Source organism: Heterocephalus glaber, unplaced genomic scaffold, assembly GCF_053883595.1.
Source record: "Heterocephalus glaber isolate CG9 unplaced genomic scaffold, H.glaber_assembly_v1.0 deba00001673, whole genome shotgun sequence".
Classification (NCBI taxonomy): Eukaryota; Metazoa; Chordata; class Mammalia; order Rodentia; family Bathyergidae; genus Heterocephalus; species Heterocephalus glaber.
In genome coordinates, this window is record NW_028258410.1 from 6,322,101 (window position 1) to 6,336,539 (window position 14,439).

The 14,439-nt window shown below is 36.1% G+C and overlaps 1 protein-coding gene and 1 pseudogene across 1 annotated transcript; both read left to right on the forward strand.

Moving 5' to 3' along the window:
• The first annotated feature begins 295 nt into the window (after window positions 1-295).
• On the forward strand, window positions 296-3,946 carry LOC101720732 (olfactory receptor 4C12-like). The gene is made up of 2 exons (XM_004841188.1): window positions 296-314; window positions 3,021-3,946. The coding sequence occupies exon 2, from the start codon at window positions 3,029-3,031 to the stop codon at window positions 3,944-3,946; it is 918 nt and encodes a 305-aa protein (XP_004841245.2). The 5' UTR covers window positions 296-314; window positions 3,021-3,028.
• Window positions 3,947-12,653: 8,707 nt separating this feature from the next.
• Window positions 12,654-13,758, forward strand: LOC106008679 (olfactory receptor 4C3D-like; annotated as a pseudogene).
• The last annotated feature ends 681 nt before the right edge of the window (window positions 13,759-14,439 follow it).

Here is a 14,439-nt window from a genome sequence, read left to right on the forward strand (position 1 = left end):
ACACACACACACACACACACACACACACACACACACCCCTCATGGCCAAATTGACATAATTCATTCCAGACCTTAGTATTATTTCAATTGATAAAAATGATCAATTTAGGGCCAGGGATTTATCTCAGTGGTGCTGCCACCTGCCTTGCAATCATAAAGTTCTGAGTTTGATCCCCAGTAGAAAAAAAAGCTCACATTAGCTCATTCTGGGTGAGCTTAGAGTTGGGAGATTCATAAAAATGTTGTTTGATTTCATATTTTGTTTCCATCCTATTTCAAATAGAAATAAATCCCAAATACATTAAAGTTGAATAGTTCATGGGGAAACAACACACATGGTAAGAATATGTGTATCTTTGTGATTCTTTAAATTTTATCAGTAATTTTAACATAAGAAGACAAAAGAATCTTCAAAAACTAGAGTGAAATCACAAGTCTCATACAAATATAAAATAGACACATGGCAAAGATTTTACTTAGCTTACTAATTAGTGAAAAGAGATTAAAAATTGTAAATAGTCTAAAGGAAAACACAATGTACCACACTTGTGTTGTTCAGTTGGGGGTTTGTAATAGATTTACAAATAAATTCAAATGCTTTATATGCAATGCTCAGGAAAATCAATAGAACTTCCACCATAAAATATTTATAGTTCTATGAGCAATGATTTTTTACAGTATTATCATCTTCTACAACTTAAAAAATTTGTGAAATAGCTTTATTTCACTTCAAGACAGTGAAAAGTATAGGCTTTGTAGACTCCTAAATTTCCATAACCCTAAGACAGTATCCTAGAATATGTGTAGATTGAAGAAACATAGATCTACAAATGATCTACAAATACGGTCAATGTTTAAATTTACAAAAAAAAAAACACATTTAAAGACATATGTCCACTAATCCCTCTCAAAAGGCTCCCCTCCCTGGCTTAGAACATGTACACCCCATTGTTCTAGACACTTTTAATGTGGTTCTGAAGTCTTCTTTTGTGAACATTTAGCTGCACTGTCGGAGTACCTCAATATACTGAATTGATTCAAATTTTTTTCCTTCCATCCTCATTTTGGCTTTGGAGTAGAGCCAAAAGTCTCACAGCACCAGACTCAGTGAAAAAGGTGAATGAGGACACATTGGGATGGTTTTATAAGCCTGCTTTTTCATTGGATGGCACACAAGCAGCAGATACAGTATCACTGTATTTTTGATTAAATCTTATAAAGACACTTACAAAAGACTTCCAGAACTACTACGGAAAGTGGCAAGAATGATGGGATAAGTATGTTTGAAGCTAGGAGGAGTATTTTGAAGGAAATAAATGGCAAAGTGTCAGCTATTGTAATATAGTTTTAAAATTTTAACATTTACCATATATTTTGACCACCCTCGTAGCCATCTTTATGTTATATCCCAGCCCTTCACAAGAAAGACTTTTCAAGAAAATATTTTCACAGCACTAGGGACCTTCTCACTGAGTTATGTTCCCCCTCTCATATCTATATCCATATTTTATATATATCTTTTTAAAGATATGATCTGGCTAAGACACTAAACTGCCCAGGCTGAGCTTGACTTGCTAACCTCCTGCCTCAGCCTCCCAGAGCACCAAAGTTAGAGGCACACACCACCATGACTGGATTAAAAAAGGCTTCTGACATTGCACTCTATAGTCTTTCCTGCTAAGTAGAAAATTTATTTAGCAGCTATACTGCAAAAAAAGTGCAAATGACTGTTGAATAAAATACATATATTAAAAAGAAAACCACTTTCTCCTTGACTTCTATTTGTTTACCAAGGATAAATATAAATTTTCTGCATCCTTGGAGTCTGGACAAGAAATATTAAAATCTAAATGAAAATTGGAAGAGAGTTTGATTAAGATTGTTTATTAAGTAAACTTCTTAGAGTTAAAAGAAACTAATAAGTTCAAATAAAGCACTGCAGGGTGAGTAACAGCAGACAGCATTGCCGCCCTGAGACTGTGAGGGAGAAGGTGATTGTGGGAACAGGACAGGCCTGCAAGTCTTGTAAAACTGCACCCCAAAGAGGGACACCCCTTAGCTGAAGTCTTAGTAGAAGGCACTCTTCCATCCAAACTGTAGGAGGCAGCCAGCCAAATAAACCTCTGACAGACTTTCTCTTCCTCCTTGACCTCTACCTTCTGCTGCCACTGCACATAGGAAAGAGGGAAGGAGCTGGTAAACTGACTGTGGGGACAGCCAGCAGGCTGACAAGCATGAAGGGACATCTATAGGATAGAAGGAATGGGTCATTTACACTTTAGTTTGGAGTTAGCTAGAAAAAAAAGACAACAGAGGAACTGGAGTCTTCCAACTTAAGTATTCATTTAATTAATACTTACAAAATACCTTATGAATCAGGCCACTCTGAACCAAATTCTTTTTAAAAAAATATTGCCACGTGATTTTAGTACACAATGTTCCCACTCCTTGTGGGCAGTTGGTACATGTACATAACATGTTTTCATTCCTTTTTTTCATCCCCTTTCCCTTCCCTCCCACAGGGTAGTTTCTTTGCAGCTTATTTAAGAGTTTCTAAATAGAGGAAGGGGTGGAGTAGACATTATACATTAACAGTGAGTGCAACTAGAATCAGGGGTTATGTTAGAAAGGATCTTTCTAACACATCTTAGTGGCTGAGAAGGAATTGGGTTTGTCATCATTTAGGTTTCACATGAGTAGTTTTCCTTCAGGAAAGGCCTAGTGAAACTTGCCCAAGTGACAAGTGAAACCGGTCAACAGTAAAGGGGTTTTGGCACCGTTATAAGAAATTTGAGATAGACAGCTGCAAAAGGTTGTTCTAATGTCCTTTTGTAAAATAGAAAATGTAGTGTGTTTCTTCTCTTCTGGAATACCATGAAAGAAAATAGCTTATAGTACTAAATTCTTTGGGTTTACCTTATAACCCAAAATATGTTGGCTCATCACATTTGTTATGAAGGATTTTATTTTTGCAGGTTAACCAACTACCCCTGAACTCAGCGTTAGCACTGGAATAGAAGAAAACAGAATGAATGTGACTGAATTCATTCTAGTGGGGCTGACACAGAATTCTGAGATGCAGAAAATTCTGTTTCTCGTGTTACTCATCATCTACATTGTCACTGTCACAGGAAACCTGCTCATTGTCACCACTATAATCTGCAGCCACACTTTGGACTCCCCAATGTATTTTTTCCTGGCATTCTTATCTCTGATAGATGCATGCTATTCTTCTTCCATAATCCCTAAAATGCTAGTGGATCTGCTTTCAGACACAAAAGCTGTCTCATTCAATGTTTGCATGATGCAGCTTTTTCTGGAACATTTCTTGGGAGGTTCAGAGATTGTCCTCCTCGTAGTCATGGCCTACGACCGTTATGTGGCCATCTGTAGACCTCTGCACTACATGACCCTGATGAGCCACAGCAAGTGCCGCATCCTGGTGGGGGTGTGCTGGGCAGTGGGCTTTCTCCACTCCTTCGGGCAGATTCTAGTCACTTTCTGGCTCCCTTTCTGTGGCCCAAACAGGATAGACCATTTCATGTGTGACATCATCCCCCTGATACAACTGGCCTGCACTGACCATTTCCTTCTCGGGCTCTTGGTTGCTGTCAATGGTGGGGGAATGTCTATGATCACCTTTGTCATGTTGGTGCTGTCCTATGTGCGTCTCCTGCACTCTTTGAGGACTTACAGCTCCACGGGGAGGAAAAAGGCCCTCTCCACTTGTGGCTCCCACATCACAGTCGTCATCTTGTTCTTTGTGCCCTGTATTTTTATGTATCTGCGACCAGTAGCCACCTTTCGCATGGATAAAGCAGTAACTGTATTCTATACTCTTGTCACTCCCCTATTAAATCCTATTATCTACACAGTAAGGAATGCAGAGGTAAAAAATGCCATTAGATTGTTATTGAACAGGAACACAATTTTAGATAGTAAATAATCTCATAAGAAAATTTTATTTATTTGTTTCATGATCTTTCACATCTTTGGGTCCTAAATTCCCAGATCCTTCAATGGACAGCTGTTACTGAAACTGGATATCACTAACCCACATGTATCTACTATACTTTTCCTCTATATGAATATCTAGGATAAAGTCCAATTTGTAAACTGATGATATTAACAATAATAACAAAACTGTCATTACAATATATTGTAATAAAATATTGCACCATAAAGCCATTACTAAGCCATTACTATTTGCTTGATTATATGTACTGTGATATCATGATGATTGACTTGATAATTTGGACAATGTTGTTATGCTGGACAAAGGGATAATTCATGTCACAAGCCAGACAAAAGGACACGGTGTAAGATTTCTTCACACTACTAAAAGTAGCATACAATTTATAATCTATGAATTGTTTCTGGAATTTTTCATTCAGCATTTGTGGACCATGGTTGACCATGGAACTATGGGAAAATGAAAATTATCATACTTGATATCTTTTCTTTGACCTCTTATTTGACTCTTAAAATATTTTAGCAAGATACATGTCATGGTCATTCCTGTGGCATAGATGAAGGAAAACTAAAGTTCAAAATGTTAAATAACCAGCCCAATGACAGAGACAGAGCCAGTGTCAGATTTGCATTCTAGAGGCAAACTTCACTCACCTCGTTTTTTATTTTATAGAAAGATAGCACTAACATTCGAATGTTTCTTGTTTTCTAGAAAATTGAAAATTTTTCTTTTCAGATTTCAGACTCGCACAACATGCTGTCATTTACAAGCAGTTTGTACTCAGAAATCTGCACTACCTCCTAGCATGTAAGCATTGAGTATATTATAGAACAAAGATGCTTCTAATGATCTCAGCACACATGCAATACATCTGACTTTAAAATTATATTGAGCTTTTTGTTCCACTAAGTAGAAGCAGTCCATTGATTTTAAAACTTAATTTAAACCTATGTGAAATTTTATTATTCCCACAAGATCACAACCGCCTTACAACATTGTCCTATTGTACAGAAAAAACAGAGAAGTAAGAAAAGTTAAATGACTAAATCATAGGACATGTACATACAACTTGAACAAAAGTACTATTCTTATTCCATATCCTCTGATATTTTTATTATATAAAATTGTTTGGGCCTAATATTTAATCATGGTTTGCTTTATAAAGTGTTTTGGGTTATATGTCATAAGAAATGTGAATTTATTAGATTAAAAATCTTTAATGAGAAATGCAATTTTTAAAAACACATATATGTAAAAATGTTCACAATTAAGGAAAGTATTAAAAATAAAATGAAAATAATATGAATCACAATAATAAATGTTGCTATTACTAGTATACCTAGTTGTATGAATTTGAAATCCTCTTTAAAAATTGCTTTACACACACACACACACACTCAAACACACTCATCACCTCTTGGAATGTGAAACCCTGCTTATCAGGACATCACCTGAAAGAAAACATTGCCAGAGACAGTCCCCAAGCATGGATCTCCTGAAATGTGAGCAAAAATTACCTTTCTTTACAACTCAAAAAAATAAAAGAAAAAGAAAATGGAAAAAAACCAACATTTCTTAATGTAGTCGAATACAGAGTCAATACTCAATAATTAATAGCCTTCCTGTTTACCAATAACAAATGCATTGAGAGAAATTAGGGAAACAACACTTTTCACAATAGCATCAAAAAAGTGAAATACTTAGGAATTAACCTAATCCCTAAGGGAGCGAAAGACCTCTACAATGAAAACTGTAGCACTCTGAAAAAGGGCGATTGAAGAGAAAATGGAAAGACATCCCCTGTTCCTGGATAGGCAGAACCAGTAGAGTCAAAATGGCCATACTTCCAAACTGTTGTACAGATTTAACACAACCTCAGTCAAAATACCAATAACATTCCCCACAGAACTTGAGAAAGCAGTCTTAAAATTCATATGGAATCAGAAGAGCCAAAGCCCTTCTGGGCAACAAGGGCAACACAAGGGACATCATAATCCCTGATTTCAAGGTATCTACAAAGCTACAGTAATAAAAGCAGCATGATATTGACAAATCAACTTGTGGATCAATGAACAAAATAGAAGATGCAAAAACAACTCCAGGCACACTAATCTATGTTATGTTTGGCAAAGGGGCCAAATACTTTTGCTGGAAGAAAGATAGCTTCTTTTATAAATGGTGGTGGGGAAACTGACTATTCACTTGCTAAAGATTGAACATAAACCTATATCTCTCACTATGCACTAAACTAAAATCAAAATGGATCAAGTATCTGAACATTATAATGGAAAGCATTAATATGTTGGAAGACAAAATAGGTAAAACACTTGAAGACATAGGTGTAGACAAAGACCTTCCAAATAGAACCCTAGTACACAAGAAATAATACCACTAATCAACAAATGATGTCACTTCAGATTCTGCTCACCAGAGAAAACCATTAACTGAGTGAACCTACAGAATGGGGAAAAATATTTTGCCAACTACTCCTCAGACAGAGGGCTAATATCTAGAATACATAAAGAACTAAAAAATATTACAGCCCCAAAATTTAAAGACCCAATTAAAAAACAGACACCTGAAATGTATAGACACTTATCAGATAAAGAAGTACAAACAACCAATAAATAGATGTGCATTAAAAAAAGTTCAACATTGCTGGGCATTCAAGGAACACAAATTTAAAAAACACTGAGATTTCATCTCACTCCAGAAAGAATGGATATCATCAAGAAATCAACCAGTAACAAATGCTGGCGAGGCTCCTAGGAGAAAGGAACCCTTCTTCATTGCTGGTGGTAGTGTAAACTGGTGCAACCACTATGGGAAATCATTGTGGAGAGTCCTCAAAAAATAAAAATAGAAATTCCATTTAACCTAGCTATTCCTCTTGTAGGAATCTTCCCCAAAGAGTTAAAGACATCATAACATAGTGGTGCATGCTCATGATTATAGCCACACAATTCATAATAGCTAAATCTTGAAAGCAGACTACAAGTCCTTCAACAAAAGAATGAATAAAGAAAATGTAGCATGTATATACAAGGGAACATTATTCTGTCATAAAGAAAGATGAGCTTGAATCATTTGTAGGATAATGGATGCACCCTGAGACCATAATGTTAAATGAAATAAATCAGACACACAAGCTTAAATATTGCATGGTTTCTCTTATTGAGGAACTCAACATATATATATATAAATTAAGTGCAAAAGTGAAAGAGATAATAGGAAAAAAGAGAGAAGAGAGAAAACCATTACTGTAATTCACCATGGACAAGGTATCTAAAAGTGTCCCTTGGTTTAGTACAAATGTTTTATGTGTTTTATATGTTATTTTGGCCTATTAATCTGGTTGTTAATTTGTACCTATGATAATTACCTTTAAAGGATTTATAAGATAAGTAAATGAATCTGACGCTGGTGAAAAAGGAAGTGGAGGGGAAGGGGAAAAAAGAATTGAGGTATGTTATATAAATGTATCACTTTTCTACAGTAAACATAGTCATCCTGTACTATAAACATGTATTAAGAAAAATGAAAAAGAAAAAGAAGAGAAAAAGAAAAAAGAAAACAGCTTTAGGAGATGGTTTATATGGTAGATAGAAGATAGAAATAGTCATTCCATATTTGAAAAATTATTTCTCAACTAAACAACTTACCTTGATTACAAAACTATATTGTGAATAACTTTTGTATCTTTAAGAAGATATAATGTATTTCCACAATGTAAATATAGTATAACATACATAGATGTCTCCTGACAGAAACATTCAACCTCTCACCTCACAACTACCGTATGTTTTATTGAAGAGGTCAGTGCACCCTGTGATGCAACAATATTTAGCAGATATATTGTAATTGCAGAATCACAATGGACCAAAAGAATATCAGCTTCCAGATCAGCAGAGTAGGGTTTTATTGCAGGATGTTAAATAGCTCATCTTGTTTCTATGAGCAGTTTACTTTGTTCATTTAGAAGGTGTACGAGTTTTGTGATTGTTTCTATACTTTCATTTTTTTAGTACATGTTCTCAGTACTTAATGATTGCATTCAACATGGCAAGTTGGTACATGCACATAATGCATTTTAATTCTTTTCACATTCTTTTCTCCTCTCTTCCCCTCTTCCATCTCTTTGTCCCCTTCCCATTTGCAAAATATATTACCTTAAATATTGTTACATTTCCTTTCAATTAGAAAAGGTAAAATTGGAAGAGTTTTGAGAGATTATCTGTAGTAAGTTAGCAATCAAACGCATCTCTAAAGTTTTTCATTTTTTGAACAACTTAGAAGATGTCTTCCTGGCATGAAGAGATTTTTGGTTTGGACTAAGACAGTAGGAGCTCTGCGTTTAAGTGTTTTCTTGCCTTGAGAAATGTTCTTCTGCTGACTAAAGGGCATGACACTGTCCATAAAAACACTGGCAAGTACCCATTATTTTTTTGATTTTTTAAAGGCCATAGACCTCTCAAATATGATACTAATACTTCCACTGATTTCTTGCCAACTGTGATCTGATCCATATTTAATTTTTCCTTCTTTCATTCTCATTTACCCTTTCACTTTGAAATATGTGTTTCTGTCTTTATTGTGATTTTTCACTCACTTCTTCTTCTGGTATTCTGAAAACAGGTTTTTCCCTTATAGCTCCAAAAATTCTCCTTTTGAAAACTTTCCTCCATGGACAACTCTCACAATTTTGGACTTAACCATATGAACTCTGTCCTTTCTCCAAGTTATGTTACTCTACATTATGGGGAGCACAACTAGACAGGTATGGGGATTAAAAACAATCTATACTTATCATTCAAGTTATTTTAGTAGAGGATGGATGAACAGGTTATATGTCATTATGTGTGAATTTAATTTTTTATTGGTTTGGGTATGTTACATTTTAAAGCACATTGGACTCTCTGCTTCCATTCCAGAGTTGAAAGGAGTTATGGTTGAATCTATATGTCCCCCCAAATCCTCATGCTTACAGGTGGGGGTTTTGGAGGTGGCTGAATTAGGTATGTGAATGTGGATTACAGGCATGAATCTGGGATTAAGGGTGTGGATAATGGAACCCTCACCTTGGGTATGGGTGACACAAATCAATAGACTTATAGCCTGGATGGAATGTAAAGGTATAGAAGGAAGCCAGGCTTGCTCCTTCTGCTGCTGTTGCTGCTTGCTGCCTTCTGCCTGCCTGCCATGAACTATTTCTCCTCTGTGATGCTCCTCTACCATGCTACCTACCCTGCCTTTGATCTAGAAGACTATGGACTAGAACCTCTACAAACTATGAGCTGAAATAAACCTCTTCTCTTTTAACTTTGGATGTTGGGTATTTTGTTTCACCAATGAGAAAAGTAACTAAGACAAAAGACAAATGTTATCATAGAACAACACTGTTCAAATGTCTAGACAAATCAAATTTATATCATGTTCCCAGTTTTGTTAAACTGTTTGCATGCTGCTCAGAATGACCACATTCTCCAAGATCAACTCAGAGTTAAGCACAAATTCTCTCTCTCTGTCTTTTAATTTAGAAAATATATTCAAACAATAATGAATTAATGTGTTATATTTACAAATATTCCTAAGTTTATTTGAATTTAGTTTGTTTTTAAAAATAATTTCAAATATTGGTATGTTTCAAAAATTGGTTTCTTTTAGTAGACAATTCCAATGCACCTTACAGTTGGTTACAGCATAAAAGTGTCCTTACACATTAGTTATCACACAATAATCTAAGAATGAAGACTCTGGCCCAGGATTCAGGAGGCTTGGCTTTTATTTACATTGGTTGATGATGTTCTGACTCCCTGACTTGGTTTTCCATGTTATAAAGAGGTAAATTGATGCCTGTTTTTCCATTTCATAGGTATAGTATTAGATTACATTTGAATGCCTGGAAAATGTATCTTACAATTGTGAAGATAGTTCAGGAATGTAACTGTTTTCATCATCAAGCTGTTAATCTAGTTTCAAAATTTGTTATGAGAAAGACTGCTTGAAGAAACACTGTAAACTACTTCTATGAAGTGCTGTTGTTACATGTGTCATAACTAGCACTTAATGTATGCCCCCAACAAAGATATTTAAAAAGTGTTATAAGAGTGCAGGAGGGGTTGATAAGGAAACATAGTATAATAAAAATTGAAGAAGTAAGATAGTTCCTCACCTAAATGTTTAATTTATACAATGCTAAATATCCTAACTCCACTAATGAACTAAGTTAATTTGTTATTAAATATCCAAATTCATTAGCAGAGAACTATTTTGTTTTCTTTTGACACAGTGATTTGTCTTTGTATGAATTTAAGGAAAAAGTTAACAACTAAAGATGAATGGCATAAAAGTTCCTATCTCATATTCAGTTGAGTGAGTTGAAGTAATTGGGCTGTTGGCAATGTCTGCTTGTAAAATACCCCCGAGGTCTAATTAGCCACAACTAAGAAAGTTCAGAATTTGCCTACAAGCAAGTTTATGTGACAGTGGTAAGGCTCCAGAGAAAAGCATCTTCCAACAGTGCCATTTAAAAATCACCAAAGCTGACCAGAACTGAGCTACTTGACTTAATCTTACAGCTTTCATTTATTTATTGATGAATTAATAGCTGCTCAGGGACCAGGCCATGGAGCTATGTCAGACTAGTTAATAGGTGACTTATTTCGAAAGGAAATCACAGTGATTGAATCTCAGGGTTAAATGGACCTTAAAAACCATAAAATCACCCATTATTGCCGTTCACCTAAGCTCCAGTCTTTCTTCACCATGTTGAGCCCTGAGAATGGCAGAATCAATTAGAATTCCCTAAATTTAGAAGTGATATATATTTAAATTAGAATCATACAAAATATTAAAATTTTCATTCTCAAATTTTCTGATTTAATATTACAACAAAAGAATTTTCTATGATATTACAAATTTTAAATACATCTCTGCTACATTTCCATGTATATTATTATATACCATATTCTATTTTATTATATATTTTACTTCCTAATTTTGGACATTGCATACAGTTTTTAATTGTTCTCAGTCCTTAAATAATTGCATTGAACATATTTTTACATTATACTTTTTATTTTAGAAAATATTTTCCTTTAGAGTTTATTTCTAGGAAGAGTATTGTGAAGTCAAAGTAAAGAAAATGAGTTTTATTTCTTTGAAGTTATTCCTGAATCACTTGTGTTGTCATATTCTTATTCTATGTATACTGTGCTCTTTTCACAACTGGGTAGGAGTTGTCCCCAAAATGAGGGAATATAATGAAGCTGTTGTAATTTTTTTTCACATATATATAAGATTTTCATCTTGGGTAAAAAATAAAACCCTGTGTCCATTTAACTCTGAAAAAACGGAAACATTTTTAACAATACTTTTTTGTTGCATTTATGTGTTCTCTTTTCACTTCTTTGTAATATTTACATCCCCATGTTAAGATCACTTCCTCCCCTTCTATTAATAAAGTGATATTCTTTATCCTAGAGTGATGAATGCTATAGGAGAATGGGAGGAGACAGGAGACTGTATGTAGCAGAAACATAGAGAAATAAGGTGGATCATTCACCTTGTGGATGGATGAATTGCTGCTGTGTGATAAGAAAATATTAGATGAGGGATTATTAAGACATTTAACACAGCCACTTTTATAATTATGTAAAGCAACATACATTGCTAAACATAGTAAGTGTCCAATAAATATTTGTTGAATTAGTGAACTTCTAATAAGTACTTGTAATTATTCTGTCTCTCTCTATATATATATGTAAGTTGTATCTACTTTACCTTATCTAAGGCTCTCTTTTTGTACTCCACATTAAGTTTCTATTTTCATAACTTTGAAAATAAAGGTTTCTTTTACTTAGCAGATCTCCAAGGATTGAAAAGCCAATATTAGAGAATTTTTTAGACCAGTATTGAAACTGTAAATTTACTGAATGAGATTGTGTTAACTTGTTCGTGGAATGTAATTTTGAAGAATAAACAATATTAACTACCAGTGTAATGATCCTGAAAGTCAAATTGCTTAATAACATATTTTGATACTCAACCTATAAAATATGCCAAAACTATTCAACTGGAATGTACCTTTCCTTTTAAGAATTTATTTACATTTCTCATAAAGTAGGTATCTATTGTAGATAGAGTGAGAGGATGAGAATGTGTGTATTCATGGAGATTTAGGGAGCGTAGGAATGTCATTTATTTATCTTCAAGTAGGTGCCACATGCTGAAGACATTATGCCAGACACTATGATAGGCACACTGAGGAAACAGCCATGAATACGATCTGTGTATGGCAGATGCCAGGGAAGCTGTGTCCCCAGTGGTTTAAACATTTTCCTCACCTGCCTGCTTAGAGTGCCTTGCAAGATAGGTCTTGACCATGCTTTTGTTTAAAATTTTAAATTGTAGGTTTAAATGTCAATTCTGGAAGAGGGAATAAGCTCTACCTATAAGCTGCACTTTGCAATTTCCACAGTATAGCTCACAGCTATAATTGGTAAGGAGGGATCAGACCCATGAGTCCATGGAATGACATAACAAAGTCACATGGTGTTGGACATGGAGAATCCAGAGCTCATAAACATGCCCCCTGTCTTCTTGTTAAATTGTCCAGTAACTGATGCTTTATGAGTGTTTTGTAGGTGAAAGAACATTGGGTATCTGACAAGACAGCGTCATGGGGGAAGTGGGAGATAACAATGAAGTGCTGCTTCAGATAACAATGAAGGATGAGGGTGCCCAAGTCCCGCTCCACAGTTACAATGGCCCCTGTCTCTGTGCTCTGAAATTCAGGCTGTGACCCATGTGCGATTCACTTTGTACCTCTGTCTTGGGTAGGTAATCCAGGACCTGAGAAGGTGTTACTTCCCAAGGTGCTCACCCCATGCCCCCAGTCATATTACTGAATTGATTTTCTTGGGATTCACACAGAATCCACACCTGCAGAAAATACACTTCCTTGTCCTTTTGTTCATCTTCTTACTTACTGTGCTGGCCAGTTTGCTTGTCGTTGTAACCATCTCCCTCGGCCCTGCCTGTCTGCTCCCATGCACTTCTTCCTCTCTTACCTGTCCCTCACAGACGCCTCCTACACCACCCCTAAAATGCTCATGGACCTGCTCTACTGGAGGAGGACCATGTCCTTGGGCAGCTGTCTGACCCAGCTCTTTGTGGAGCACTTCCTGGGCAGTTAGGAGATTATCCTCCTTACTGTCATGGCCTATGACTGCTACGTGGCCATCTGCAGGCCCCTGCACTACATGACCATCATGCGGCAGGGACGCTGTCGCCTCTTGCTGGTGGTGTCCTGGATTGCTGGGATCTTGCACACCGCTGTGCAGATTTCATGATCCACCTGCCCTTCTGTGGTCCCAATGTCACTGACAACTTCATTTGTGACCTCTTTCTCTTGTTGAAATTGGCCTGCGGGGACACCTACTGGCTGGGAATGGTGGTGGCAGCCAATAGTGGAGCCATGTGCTTGCTCATCCTGTCCATGCTGCTTGTCTCTTACCAGTCATCCTCAGCTCCCTGAAGTCCTATGACTCTGAAGGGCAGTCCAAAGTCCTCTCCAACTGTGGCTCCCACTTCACCGTCATTGTCCTCTTTTTTGTACCTTGCATCTTCACTTACATACATCCTGTGGCTACCTCCCCATGGACAAGTTGGTGACTGTGTTCTTTGCAATCCTCAGTCCCATGTTAAATCCCATCATTTACACAGTGAGAAATGCAGAGGTGAAAAGTGCCTTGAGGAGTTTGTTGAAGAGGAGAATAACTTAGCTTGTTCTCAAAGCCCAGAAAATGATGATGTACATAAAGAGGGAGGACTGCATTTGTGGTACTGCAAGAGAATTAACACATGTCACGTGTTGTTGATAAAAAGAAAAAAAAAAGAAACAGCACAATTCCCAGAAACTGTGATTATTGAGGACTTAATACTGACCAGGTGTTTGTGACACCTAGTACCTTTGCCAGGTGCATTGCCAGGGCATCAGTGTTCATGGCATAGATTCAGGCTATGAAATGGAAAGAACTATAGCACTTCAGCTTCAAGATGCTAAAATACATTTTATTCTAGAGTCTCACCGCTACTTTACAAAATGCTTCATGTGCATTTTAATGGCTAAACTTGGCTTTTCCAGGGATCCTGATCTCTGACCCTTTTAAACTTCTTGCTTTCCCAGTGTAAGGACAAACTACAAAGAGACTAGGAACCCTTGGATGGGTGTGTGGGTAGTTGACAGTCAGGAGTGAAGAATTGTTGATTTTAGTCTTTTCTTTATCTTGTATTTGTGGCAAAAGAAATATCTGAAACACAAGAAGAGAGACACCCATAAAAGGAAGAAAGAAATAAGTTCTAACCTAAAAAATAAACAATTGCTAACCTATCTGTAAAGTGTTTTCTGGCACAAAAAAATAATAAACCAAGAATTTTGAAATTACTCTTAATTTGTTCTTATT

Excerpts from the sequence above, each read along its gene's own strand:
- LOC101720732 (XM_004841188.1), top strand. The coding sequence starts at position 3,029 with ATGAATGTGACTGAATTCATTCTAGTGGGGCTGACACAGAATTCTGAG.